The 14976-nt window shown below is 40.6% G+C and overlaps 1 protein-coding gene across 1 annotated transcript in view; it reads right to left on the reverse strand.

The window, feature by feature from the left end:
* The window catches only part of STK32A (serine/threonine kinase 32A), a 114329-nt gene extending 101900 nt beyond the window's left edge, over window positions 1-12429 (reverse strand). The window contains exons 1-2 of the mRNA XM_001501773.5: window positions 12192-12429; window positions 7983-8130 (exon numbers count right to left, since the gene is read on the reverse strand). Of these exons, the coding sequence (XP_001501823.1) occupies window positions 7983-8034 (52 nt within the window). The 5' untranslated portion in view covers window positions 8035-8130; window positions 12192-12429. The remainder of the gene's footprint in view (window positions 1-7982; window positions 8131-12191) is intronic.
* Between the last annotated feature and the right edge of the window lie 2547 nt (window positions 12430-14976).

Below are 14976 nucleotides of genomic sequence, written 5' to 3' on the forward strand. Positions count from 1 at the left end.
CCCATAGATATTTCTCTATTTACTCAACCACACAGGAGCATTCATTGTATGTGACTACCCTCTTTCTTGAAACATTCTTCTCTCTTAAATTTCAGGACAAATGTTTTGTCTTCCACACTGGCTGTTCCTTCTCAATTTCCTCAGGGGATTGCTTTCCTCTTCCTGACTTCTAAATATTAGGGTTCCTCTCCCCTTTTGCTTTCATATTGTCTCCCAAGGCAGACTCATCAATCCCCACAGACTTGAAAACCACATCTTTTTTATCTCCAGCCCAGACTTCTCCACTCATCTCTGGCCACTCAATCCCAGCCTCCTACTTGACATCACCGTTGAAATGTCTCACAGTCATTCTATGTATCCAAACAAGAACTCTTGAGCATGACTCAACATGGCCCAACCCCCTCAGCGCCCCTCTTTTCCATCTCAGCAAAAAGTCACATCCATCTACCTGACTACTCAAGCAAACACCTAGGATTCATTCTTGATTTTCTTCTTTCCCTCTTCCCCACATTCAAACCATCAGTAACTCTCAACTATTTTATATCAAAAATAAATGTTGAATAAACTCTCGGCTTTCCATCTCCATTCCCACTCCGTCAGCTCAGGCACTGTCCTCTTTCACTTAAATGAATATTGTTGTCCTAATTAAAGTAGGTCACTTCTGTTCTGTTTTGGTTTTTTTCCATCTCAGATACGTAAACAAGTTGTCTGCATAGAACTTATTGAAAATTACACTTATACATTTGGATTTTGCGGATTAGAAAATCCCATTCCCCTAAAAAAAACTAGGGAAGAAAGGGGACACCAACACTGGGTGGCTTTTATTTATTTCCCAAGTAATGGCATTAAAAACTATGATGCCTAATGATAATGGTAGTAATAATAGCTAACATTTACTGATTCATTACTATGTGTTAGGCACTATGCTGAACACTTTTTATGGATAATCTCTTAATTCCTACAAAAACCATACTAAGCAGACACTATTGTTAGCCCCCTTTTACAGATGAGAAAACTGGGGATCAGAGAGGCAGATCACTCATCTAAGTTTTCACTATGAAAAAAAATTTCTGTTTCCACAATCCTTAAATACTAAACACACACACAACAAGAAAGGATATAATCCTAGGATTAAACATTTGAGTAGTTTTAGCTTCATGAAAAGCTTGTTTCAGTGCCTTAATTTTTCTCTTTTCACCACAGACTAAGAAAACTGTTGCTTAGATTGGCACTTGTCCACAGAGTGTCTGGAAACCACTAATTTAACCCCTCCGACACCATGGTATTAGTTAATGTTGAAGGTCAGCTCTAGAATATGCCACTTGTGATCCACTGATGAAAAACTACTTACCAGCCCTTTACATCTCAAACTGTTGGCAGCAAATGGTTGCCACTAAGACATGTGGAGCTTGGCAGGTCCTTTAAGAATATATTTGGAACTTCTCCAGAGAAGCAGCCTCCAAGGCCAATTGATGGCCTCTGTTTGCACAGTCAGCACTTCCCTTTTATGAAACACGGTGCCCCAGGGAGTCTGAGATTTACTGACACCCGTGACTGGTGCCAAGACCAAGCAATGGGCAGCAACAGCTTCTTTTCCTGCTGCTTGGACCCCAAATCATTAATTGTCTCAGAAGTCAGCAATATACTGGCTATTTCTTTAGAACAAATTGTGAAGTAGAACGGTGGGGCAGGATGAGGGGATCAACACTCTCAATTGTTGGATGCCCCTCAGTTGAATGAATACCTTTAGTAGGAAATAAATTCTACCTAGTGATATTTCAAATGAATTACAGGTTGCACCCATTTAATTGAACCCAGTCTATATGGCTATCAAGTAATATCTATTACAAAAATAATATATTTTATTCTCCAAAACACTAGATTTATTGGTCCAAGTACTTCCGCTGGTTCACAGTGATTAAACAAAAGAGAGTCGTTAAAGAGTGGATTCCTTAAGCATCTACAGAGAACAGATGTCAGTCTCCTTGCCCGGTCTCTCAGTTTAAGGCTAGAGGGTTATGGATGGGTATCAGAGACACTCCCAATGAATGTTAATAAATATCTGCAGGATGCTGTAGAGTAGGGGCCAGCACAATACGGCCCACAGGCCAAATCCAACCCACCATCTATTTTTATAAGGCTCATAAGCTAAGAATGGCTTTTGTATTTTTAAATTCTTGGGGAAAAAAAGAATATTTTGTGACAAGTGAAAATGATGTGAAATTCAAATTTCAGTGCCCAAAACTAAAATGTTATTGGAAAAGAGCCACATTCATTTGTTTTCTCATTATCTACGGCTGCTTTCATGCTACAATGGCAGAGTTGAGTAGTTGTGCCAGAGACTGTATGAACAGTAAAGCATAAAATATTTACTATCTAACCACCCACAGAAAAAGTGTATCAACCCCTGCTTAAATCATTCTCAGAAATAACAAAACATACAGGCCATTCAAGTATAAAACAAGGTTAATATTACTTATTTAACTGTAAATATGCCTCCAGAAAGGAAAGAAGAAATAGTTCAGGAGGAAAAAATAAAGCCTGTCCCAGTCTATTGAATTCAAAACCTATAACCATAAGTTTCCCAGTCCTTTCACCATATAAACTGTGCTCAATGTCCTATTTTAACAAGAATATTATTCCATCATTTGCTTGTTGCGTGTGTGTTTCCAAATGAAATTTCCGTGAATGGTCACTTAGCAATGCATAGTTGAAATTTCTGGTGAATTGATGGCTAACACTGGTCACTGTAATTAAGTTTGCATCTTCAAGGCCGTACAGCAAAAATCAGAGCCCTTGAAGGCCTTCCCTCTGGTTCTCATTGAAGACAGGAGGCTTGGAGCACCGACTACATCGTCTCAATGTTGAAACCGGCTTACAGATTTAGTTTTTCAACCCAGGTAATTTCAAGGTGAAAAAGAAAAATGTCTGTAGCTTTGGGTAGGATAAAGAGTTAGAATAGCAACTATTTCACTGTAATTTGTTCATAAGACACTCTCTAAACTAAATGTTCTTAATTCATTTGTTTCTTAAAAAAAATCTCCAAATCTAATTCCTACTTTGACTAGAAACATCCAGCATCCCAGAATGAAACAGCGCTATCTTGTGTTTTACTCATTAACCTAAGTAAATGTGAACTGTGCTACATGAAGAACCTGTGGTGAAGCCACCTTACAGAGGAACTTCATCACTCTTCTGCTGAAAGGATTTTGCATGTCATCATCTGTTGCCATTAAACCAGGGATAAAAAAATCAATGGGAAGAAATGATATTTCTAAAAGAAAAGGAGTGGATATCATCATGACTTTTCATTTCCCAAACTGAGATCTACAGAACATTATGTCACAAGTTATTAAAAGGTTTTCCACAAAAATGGTTTCATTTTGAAATAACGTAATATAAGAAAATTGAGATTTCGATATTATGAGACATTTCAGAGCCTTTAATATACTAATGAGCATTCTGAATCTCCAAAGGCAGGATTTAAGTCTCATAAATTTGTTTGAGTAGATTCTTATAAACATGTGTTCATAACTCACTACTCAGGGAACATGCACACTGGAGGCACTAGCTTGTCACCGAGGTTTGTTTTCTTCGCCGTCTACTTCGTCCCTCACTCTTCCAATTCCTTGGGATGAGGGAAATAAAACCTCACAAGTTAAAAGTATTCGTTGCTATAAACTGTTGGATCTGAGGTTACTTATGACAAATGCCTTCACTAAATGTTAGACTGTCCAAGATGACAATTTTTTAAGAAGCCAATTCTCGCTAGAGAATTTTTCCTTTTACTTTCCCAACCATTTTAATGCAAAATAGTAAATAATCTAAGACAACGTTATGCTAGTTGGAGAAGGGAAAGTCTGAAATTCATTTGGCTAGCCAACTGGGCACAAATATGCAATGCATAGACATCAAAATAACGAAGGAGATCTCAAAGTCCTTCATTGCTGGAATCAATTCAGGAACCCCCCCTTGCTTTTGGATTGTAAATCTGTGGCCAATTTTTTTGGTCCAACATTTTGAAGGACTCATGGCCTCTGTCACCAAAGAAGATGTAGGAAAACTGGAAACAGTCACATATCCTAGGAGACGAATGCTGCCAAAAGAAAGTAGAACGCTGAGTTTTCAGCAAGTCCAAAGAATAATGCAATAATTGAGCTCTCTCTGCAAACTCAGGGCCTTGATGAACTCTTTGTAGCAGCTTTTTAACCTAAAGCCAACTTTTCTTAGCTAGAATACTCCAGAAGGAAGTTGTCTCAGTTTAATTAAACCAACTTTATCACCCTTATATACATACTACTTATAATGATTGCAAGACCCTCCTCTGTTGCCTAAACCCTGAATTACAAACAAGTCCACTTTCTCCTGTTATTAAAGAATTTATTTTTCGAAATTTGCCTGAAAATCTCAATGACTGGACTTCTAAAGTGTTGGGTTTTTAGTAAAACAAGCCAAAAAAACACAGAAAACATCAAACAAAACAAAACAGCTGCATTCAGAGAGAGGAAATAAAGCTGACTTGAAGAATAAGAGTTATAAACATTAAAAATAAGTATCACTTGCATTCTTATTCATTTCTTTTAGAAAACTTAAAGACGTTATAGCATTATTATTTCTCATAGTATCCATATGGTAGTTGGGGATGGGGAACAATTGTCAGGTGTCTGTTGATCAAGTGGGATTACTTAACTAGTCAGCATTGGGCTTACATCAGCAAAAGTAAAGTTTATTGATTTTCAGCCCAATGAGTTCTTAATTTTGCCTTAAATGACAATACAATCACTCCAGGGGTTATAAAAGAGAAATCAGATGAGACTGTGTTTGTGTGCAGTCAATAACTTAGGCTCTTTTTAGAGGATTTTTATATAGGTTTTCGCAGAATCCATAAAATCTGCCATTCTGTCAATCCAATTCCATCGATAGGATTGTGAATAGGTCCTATTGACTATGGCATCTACAGGGTTGCATTTAGTTTATTTTGTTTCTTTCAGGGGTTGAAGTAGTTCAAAGAGTAGCTAAGAGACTCTGACACTAGTAAATAATGCTATAACTAGCATTAATTGGGTGGTTACTTTATGTGAGACACCTTGCTAAGTGTTTACTTGCATTATTTTATTTAATCCTAACAATGACCCAATGAAGCATGCCCAATTATTGCATTTTACATATGAAGAAATTGAGGCTTACTGGGGTTTAATGACTTGCATAATAGAAGATTTTTTCCTCTCCCAAGGGAATTCACTAGTAGTTATTTAGGTTTTGGGACTTCTTTCATGGTATTTCAAGTCCCTCTTTGAACACCTTATAATTTAGTCAAATTGACTCTAACGTTTGATAGTGGTTGATCAAGCTATATACCCTTTGTTTTTTCTCATAGAAACACACAGATTGCTAGTCTGTGGCACAGCTGAGATTTGAACCTGTGTATGTCTTTCCAATATATATGCTAGGTGGTCTCCCATTATTAAAACACAAAACATAATTAGGTGGAAGACAGTGTGGTGGTTTCTCAAAAAATTAAACAAAGAATTACCGTATGACCTAGCGGTTCCACTTCTAAGTCTATACCTAAAAGAATTAAGAACAGAGACTTGGACAGGTGTTTGTACACCCATGTTCATAGCAACATTATTCACAGTAGTCAAAAGGTGGAAACAGGCAAATGTCCATCAAGGGATAAAAGAAGAAAGAAAAGGTGGTATATACATACAGTGGAAGACTCTTCAGCCTTAAAAAGGAATGGAATTCTGATACACGCTACAATACGGATAAACTTCGCAAACATTATGCTAAGTGAAATAAGCCAGACACAAAAGGACAAATATTACATCATTCTACTTAGATAAGGTACCTAGAATAACCAGTTCCATAGAGACGTAAAGTAGAATGGTGGTTGCCAGTGGTGAGGGAGAGGAAGGAATGGGAAATTGTTATTAAATACAGAGCTTCAGTTTGGGAAGATGAAAAAGTTCTGGAGATGGATGGTGGTGATGGTTGTCCAAAAATGTGAATGTACTTAGTGCCACTGAACTATACACTTAACAATGGTTAAAATGGTACATTTTCTTATACGTATTTTACCACAATAAAAAAAAGTAATTAGATTTGCACTAAAATGTGAAAGCTAAAGCCACAAAATAATACCATAATTTGAGATCTATTTTGTAAAAGATGACTCAGAAATTGAATAAGCAAATCTTAGTGTGTTCAACAGCACTGTAAATCCTATACTTCGTTTTCACTAAAGATAAACGTAAGTAACTAACAGAATGATTCTTTCAAGATCAGATACCAGATGGAACAACATGAAATACAGTGTCAGGATGAATACTAGCAAAAGTAGCTTATCTTAAGGGACAGCCAATAATATCTTATCTTACTCCTTCATCATCTTCAAAGTGAACCAAAACATGTTTCCATCAAAGGAAATCTTGAAATATTACTTGGGAAAATTGGTTCAAATTTACTCCCCAAATCTATATATTGAGAATAGTAAACACTTTGAAGGAAATATTAAATACTTTTCACCACATACTGGAATTCTTTTCAGCAATGTTTTTTAAATAATTAAATTGGCTCGTTTAAGTGCCCTAGATTCTGGCTCGGTTTGATTATTTATATACAAATATGCAAATCAGAATGATATAGGCATTCATATTCTTCGATTAGTCACTGCTTTTTCATTGCAGTTGTTTCTCTTGGTCAGAAGCTTCACAGCAATCAAATCAAATTTTACCTTTGCTCAATCCAGAGCTACGAAAGGAGCCAAATCAACTTTACAGCATTAACTTATAATATATAAAAAAGGAAATTCCCCAGATTGGCATGCTTTTCCTTCCAAAAGCTCAATAATCTTGTCAATAAACAAATTAATTTGGCAATTAAATATAGTCCCTTTTAATAAAATACAAACTCATACTCATCAGAATGTTATGATATAGACACCTCGTTTTTCTCCATTTTGTCATTATTTGGACTTTGGACTTGCTTTTTCCTGTGCTTGAACTATTTTTCTCATGTCATTGCATGAGTAGCTTCTCATCTTTCAGGCTTCAGCTCAAAAGTCACCTTCTCAGAAAAGCCAAACCCGACCACACCCTATCCAACACGGTCTCCACCATCACCCTGTCACTCGCTATGACATCACTCAGTCACTTCCGTGGTGCACTTTAACACTGTCTGAAGTTATCTGGTTTGTGGATTTGTTTGTTTATTGTCTGCCTTCCACCATTAGATCATGGTCCTCACAAGGGCAAGGCAAGGGCCATCTTGTTGCCTACTCTACTCCTCATGTCTGGCAGAGTGACATGCTCTCAGAGTAGGTAGAATTTCCCTTCTACTGTGTGAATGGACTCAGAGCTTTGCCCCCTGGGAAGCCCAGACAAACTGCTATGTTCGGCTCTTCCCTTTATGGGAGCTGCTGGGGCCTGGACGACAAAAAGATGGTCACCTACAGGCTGTTAAGAAAGATCTGTTTGCTCCATAAGCCTAACTCTACCCCAATCTAGTTTTTCCAGAGTCCCTTAAAGGAACAGTACTTATAAAGTGGTGCCTTATATTCCATTTTCCACAATCACTTGGGTCTGTAGCTTTCTTGGGCAGGCCATGAGAAGAAAGGCTTCCTGACTTAGGGAAGATTTAGACATTTCTGTATTTTCTCATTATAATGCTATCCTAACACCTTAAAATGACACATATCCTAGCAAGCTACAAGCATGAAGCTGGCCTCTCTTTCCTACTCTGTTCTCTGAGGACCAGCCTCATGCATAACATTCGCTCTGAATCCATAAGTAGTACAGTGAACCAAACAAATGAAATCCAAGCCTACTTGTCTTCCATTTTAGAGACGGAAAAATCAAGTAACATCACTGGTCTCTAGATACTTGCCTTTAGATTACAATTCACTTATGAAACTAGGAGCTTGTATTTGAATTCTGCAAAATTCTATAGTATTTTATACTCAACAATCATACATTTCTTACCATCCTCATTTTCATCAAACACTGGCGGTCTGCTGGAAGCGTTGGCTCCCATGGTCACGTTGGCCCACACCTGGATCCTCCAGTTACATTATCCTGACACAAACACTCATCTTCATGCAAAAGAGGTCTGGAAGCCTTAGCTAGATATCTAGGAGGGAAAAAGAAATGGTGTCTTTCAGTATGGTGAACTCAGAGTACCGACTGTGGCCAAAATAGTAACCCAGCCTGTACCACAGCAGGGTACATTTTGTGCCTGAAAATGATAATTTCAGAAATAACAGAGACCATCAAGCATCTGGGAGAACCCACTACATGGCCTCTTCAGTAGCAGACCTGGACTTACAAAGAAGGAGGAAAGCAAAATATTTTTCTAAGTCTGAAGACAAGTTTAAAATGAGGTCAGCAATGCTTTATTTAACAACCATAAGATAAAAATAGTATCTTATTGTGACTCTCCATATTTTTGAGAAAATATGTTAATTAAAAAAATTTTTTTTTGATATGTGATCAGCAATTTTAATTTTTTTCAGTCATAAAAATACCTTCCCTTCTGTCTTTTCTGTAGTACCCTGGAAGGTACTACAATGTAAAGGGGACAAGGTCTCAGTTTGGGCTTGACCACACCATCAAGCTGCCGAATTTCACTAAACATGTTTCCTTTTTTCTTCCCCTGAACTTTAAGATGATAATGGTCCTAACCTCAAAGGCAAATTAAATGTAATTTAATAAATTAAATTTAATGAGACAATAGGTAAAGTATTTTCACAGCTTAAGTGCTCAATAATTGTTCGCCACTCTGAAGATCAAATGATATATTTGAGAGCTAAAAAACCCTAAAAAATGTACATTTATGGCTTTGTTCATTTTAAACAGAATCATAAAGAATTTTACTTTCCCTGAAATTGGTAAGGAGAGGCAGCCTCTAGAGTTCTGGTTCTAAAACTGACCCTGATAATAGCTTTGAGCCCGTAATTAACTTCTCATCTCTAAAATGGGAGAAACAACAGGCCCTCCTTAGGAATCACAAGCTCGGATGCCTACAAGAGCCAGGGAGAAATGCAAATCAGTGACGTGGACCAGGTGGAAGACAATAGTGCCTGGTGGGGACATTGGTGACCTGGAACATCCAGGCTCCATCTAAAAGACGTCATTGCTCTCAGATCTAAAAAGATTGTTGCGGGTCCAGCCTGGTGGTGCAGCGGTTAAGTTCGTATGTTCCACTTCTCAGCGGCCCAGGTTCACTGGTTCAGATCCCGGGTGTGGACATGGCACTGCTTGGCAAAAGCCATGCTGTGGTCGGCGTCCCACGTATAAAGTAGAGGAAGATGGGCATGGATGTTAGCTCAGGGCCAGTTTTTCTCAGCAAAAAGAGGAGGATTGGCAGTAGTTAGCCCAGAGCTAATCCTCCTCAAAAAAAAATAAATAAATAAAAATTAAAAAAAAGATTGTTGCTAAGTGGAAGCAGGGGACCAGGGGCCAGATCTTCAGATCTACCAAAAACAGGATAAAGATCCAGATTTTATACAAAACAATATTTAAAGATTCATTTTAGCTCTGTGGCCTGGGCAAATTTCACATATGGAACAAATAGAGCTTGTGGGATATAGTTAACGAGACAATGTAGGTAAGGTACCAGCACAAAGCCTGGCACATAATTTGCAAAGAATAAATGTTAGCTACTGCTGTTTTAACAGGAGCAGTATTTCCTTATCATGTATTATTTTTTTAATTTGACACCTGTTGATTGATTTCCTCTTGGACTTTTTACACATGAAGGAAATACAGATTAGAGGCAGAATTGAAGAAAGTGTTTCAAGCGAAACTGGTCTAAGGATGAGTTACTGAAAAAGAACTTGAGAAGTCCCTAAGCAAGTCTAGAAGAAAAGCTCATTTTCTCATTAGGAAAATATAAGTAAAGCCTTCATTTTGAAGGCAGACTCATTAAGGAAATGCTACTTTTCATACTAAAAGCCAACTGCTGGCAAGATGCCTTATGGACTTTTAAAAGAATCATTAAATGGAGAGCAAAGAAAGAGTCAGCAATTAGGAAGCAACCAATTAGAAGGTATGGGAGAGGGGTGGGGAGCGGGCAGGTGGTAACAGGTGGCCGGAGGAAGTTCAGGGGGATTGCTGAGATCAGGAAGATGGAGAGAACTCAACTGTGTCTCCAGGCTAAAAAACAAAGGGCTTTTAATTCCAGCGGAAAAGAGGATGAGAAAAAAGCAAGTGGGGTGCCTTAGTGTTTCATTGTGGGCTCGGGAGAAGCGAATGGGGTGCTCTGTGTGTTTTATTACTACATTTAGAGTCCAGAATAAGTGGGGAATAGTGCAAGAGATGAACCACAGATGACATTAGAGAGCACTGCTCCTAAAGAGAACATTGATTTTAAGGAATTGCAATTGTTAACATTGCACGCTGTAGCTACATTCTCTTATTTTGTGCATAAAACCTCAAGACACACAGTTTTCACACCACACCCCAATCCTGTCGTTCTTATATTTTTCTTAACACTGCAGGCTTTACTCAAGTAGCCTGTCTTCCTGCAACACAAGATGTACCAAGCTTTGACCTTGCAAGTTGTCAGAGCAGAAAGAGAGAGAGAGGACTATTATCACAATTTGCCACATTTCAGAGTTCCATTCTGATGGGTAGACAATTTTGTTCACCAAAGATCCAGCAATTTTTTAGCAGCAAGAAAATACGTAAACAAGGAACCACTGCTGTGTATGTGTGGAGGAGGTGGAGGTGGATTGGACAATGGGTGGTGGCTTCTCCACTGCCCCTGTCACACCAAATCCAGTCTAGAACTGCCTTTCTCTTTTTCTCCCCATGTGGATAAGCGAATTTGATAACTATCCCTTGTATCCAGAAAGAAATCAAACTTCCTCTGGCAGGAAAATGGAGACACATCTTTTCCATTCTGCTGAATAGGACCCAGAAGAGCTATAGGATTCTCTTCTACCAAACACCACACCCTTGCTGACCTCCTGGTACTAAATCTGCAGTGTTCCACAAGCATCATTTCAAGACATCAAGAAGACAGTTACCACCCATGGAAATGACCATCCTAAACATAGAAAATATAAGAGAAAGAACAATGTGTCTTACAGGAACATAGGGAATTTCCAGATTCTATCTTGACCTAGCCAATATCAGATTATTAACTGCAGACTTGTTCTCCAATGCCAACATTTGACCTTTGGCCTATACTTTTGGGGGCTGTCAACAGGTGAGCTTTTCTAGGCAGCTAAGGCTCCATAGGTAAAGAGGTGTTATCTTCAGGAATTGAAGAATCTATCTTGTGATGCAAGAACCAACTTCTGATAGAACTGTTTAAGTTTCATCCACAGCACGTTCAGAGGCATAACTTATTTTGGTTGCATTTGAAAAACAGAACTTCTTAAACTGAGAAATATTTATAAACACGGGGAAGAAAGAAAACATGAAAAACACCCAAGTTAACACCATGCTCAGGTGTACTGTTTAAATTTCATCAACTTTGCTTCATCATTTTTTTACATTAAAAGTTAGAGGTAAACATTATTTCCACTTTAACCTTCATGACAAATTAATTCCCCTTTCATACTTCCCAAAGATAGCCACAATCATGAATCTGGTATATATTTTACAGTCCACTTTCTACAATTCGACGTGACGTGTGCTTTAAAATAAGTCTCCTAAACGGCATTATAGAGTAGGTATATTTTTCATCTTACTGGGATCATTTACCATTATACTTCTGCGATCTAGGCATGCTGGTCGCCACAGCTCAGATTTCTTCTTTTTACATGCTGCATAGCAGTCCATTGTGTGAATACATCACATTTTATTTATCTGTGTAAAAATGTTCAAATCCTTCAGCTTCAGGGGAAAAAATCCTTGTGGCGATGAAGCCAAGCATCAAAGGCAGTTTTTGCTTGTTAGAAGCTGGATAAGAGACACGAGCAGAAAAATCTCCCACACTTACCACCCAGCAAATATTTATTGAAGTCGGCCTGTGTCTGGACCTGAAACAATGAGAGGCTGCGCGACGAGGTGGGGTACCAACAGCTGAGAAGCTAGGAGTGGTCCCGGCTCTCTCTGGTCGTGGTGGGTTATCTTGACCGCCCGTCTTTGTCTTATTTCTCTTCCCTTTTCACTTCCTAGCTTCCCAAGAGTGCTCTTAGTAGGCAGGTTTATTTAAAAGAAAGCATCTAGACCACCACTCACCTAGATCTTGGCTCTCCCTTCACGCCTTCCAAGAAGCTCAGACGGGTGCTTCTGGGGGAGCAGGGGCTAACACAGGAACTCCGAGAAACAAGGAGCAAGCTAGCAAATGCGCCTAGCCGCCTGGGCGCCCCGGGGCTGCGAGCGCGCGGGGGGCCGGGCCGGCACCTGCGGCCGCCGAGGGGTCCGAGCGCCGCCCGAGCGCTCAGCTCCTCCGGGAGGGGCGGCTCCCGGCCGGGGCAGGGGGCGGGGAGCGCCGAGCTGGCAGCCGTCCGCGGTCGGCGCCCTCCCCACAAACGACCGGGCAGTCCCTGGGCGAGGGGCAGCGCCTGGGGTCGCACGTCGCCCGGGGTGGGCGGGCGAGGCGGGAGGACGGCGCTGCGGGCGCGCTCCGAGCCGGCGGTGGGGATCCCGCGGGGACGCAGAGCGCGCCCCGACTTCCCGGCCCGAGGCCCGACGCGAACCCCCCTCCCCCCGGTACCCGGCAGCGCCGCCGAGGATGCCGGATACGGTGCTGGCGGGTATGAGCTGCAGATCTGAGATGGGGAAAGGCAGGATTTCCCTTAAGACGTTCCTCGGGGTGTTGGGAGACCTCCAAGAGAGCGCTGAGAATTGTGCAGGTCCCAACAAGTAGGATCTTTCAACGCATCTCCTGGTCTAGCCGATTTCGTCGTTTTACTGCTGAGGAAATTGAGGCACAGAGAAGGAAAATACTTGTCCAGTGTAACAACAGTTCATGGAGAGAACCTTTTCTAGACCCTGGATCTCCTGGCCTCAGTCCCATTTTTTCCACGTATTTTTGTCACGCTCAACCTCTGCGTGTGGAGCTGGGGCAGGCGATGGAGGGGCACAGAGATGAAGGCAATCCCACTGGAAGTTTCTATGTTCTCTTCCACAGCAGCTCTCTGTCCTTCCCCTTTGTAATAATCAACACGACGGCAATAATTTCTTATTCTCATCCCACTAATCCAAGGGTCACACACACTTAAACCACGGGAGAATTGGCACGTAGTTTGCTGACAGAAATGGCGAGGTTGTGTGCTCCTGGGCAGCTAGGGGCAGGGCAGAACTGGAGGGGGTAGGTCCACTCTGGGGGTGGGGTGGGGACAGCTTCTATTCAGCTCCAATATTTCCCGGCTTGTGGAAATGCCAGCTCAGTGTTGCCAAATATTTAGATTTCAAAAAAGAAGCTAGAAATGAGAACTTCCATGTGAAATTTCCCATTATTGTTAAACGTTGGTAAGTTTAAAAAATATTAAAGGGGCTGGCCCTGTGGCCGAGTGGTTAAGTTCGCGCACTCTGCTCCAGGCGGCCCAGTGTTTCGTTGGTTCGAATCCTGGGCGCGGACATGGCACTGCTCGTCAAACCACGCTGAGGCAGCGTCCCACATGCCACAACTAGAAGGACTCACAATGAAGAATATATAGCTATGTACCAGAGGGGCTTTGGGGAGAAAAAGGAAAAAAAAAATTAAAAGCTATGTTGGTCCAACAATATGCACCTGTGGCTGAAATGCCTGTTTCAGACTCCCACTTTTCCATCCATGTAGATGTGGCTCCCCAGAGTGCAGGGACCATCTTGGCTGTTCACCATTTGCAGTACCAGCTCCTAGAATGGTGTCTGATGCATCTTAAATATCTGCTGAAATTGTTGAAGATGTGAGTGGTTACCTCATGGTCAAGAGCCCCATAATTTACTCTTTAAACAAATATTTCAGAGTAACTGCTTGGTCATATTATAAGCCAGTCCCTTTCCTCTTCTTTCTCTTATCTCAGCCATGGGATTACATTCTACTCTAGGAATTTAAAACTTGGAATAACCTTGAACTTCAGCTAACGCGCTCCCTCCTTTTGCATTTGGGGACCTGAGAAAGGGATTTGCCCAAAGCCACCTAAGGAGTTCGCGACAGAACTCAGTAGAAAGTCACCTTATGTTGCCAACTCCTTATGAAGAGCCTGTTGGAGAGGATCAGATGCCCTAAATGAACATTTAATGTGGAATTTTTGTCAAGTTCCAAAAGAGGGCACCTAAGTTCAGAAAAATAATAGAATTTTTAAGGAATTCATTTTGCAGAGAGGGTATTATTTTTAAGGCAAAAAGCAGGCACCTGGCTAAAACTACATTGTTTTTGTGTAACATCTGGTAGTTCACAGTGTGATTATGTTCATGGCATTGGAAATGCACTACAGATTTGTTGGACCTATGTGGTATCCACCCACCTGCCCCCAGGAGATAATGAGATCCATTTTATCACTGAGAAAACTGAAATTGCAAGAAAGTGGGCTGAGAGGAGAACTGAAGTCTCTGGGCGCCTCTTCACTAAAATCTCCTGGCTAGCTTAAGGGGCTTTGGAGTCGGGCAATCTTTCATCCAAATGCCGGCTCCACCACTTCATAGCTCTGAGATGTCAGCCAAGTCACATAAAGGCCCTGAGCCTCCGTGTTTCAATTTTAGTAAAGGGGATGACGGTCAGTCCTATCAGCTGTGACTGATGGAGGATTAAATGAGATAACGTATATAACAATGCATTTAGCATCGTGCTGCGCAGCACAGAGGAAGCACTCAGAACCTGGCAGCCGTGGAGGCTGGCATTTTCATTAGCAAGCTACCAGGTTCTGCCCCAAAACTTCTCAGATATGTTCTAGAAATCGTTCTTCTGTTGGTACAGTCATTTTTGCTTAAAATAAAACTACTAATTGGTCCTAATGTATTTAGTCATGTAAAGGCTTGACATACCAGACGTTTTATACAAAAAATAGTGATTCTTATTACCATCTCATATTCACTC

This window comes from Equus caballus, chromosome 14, assembly GCF_041296265.1.
Source record: "Equus caballus isolate H_3958 breed thoroughbred chromosome 14, TB-T2T, whole genome shotgun sequence".
Classification (NCBI taxonomy): domain Eukaryota; kingdom Metazoa; phylum Chordata; class Mammalia; order Perissodactyla; family Equidae; genus Equus; species Equus caballus.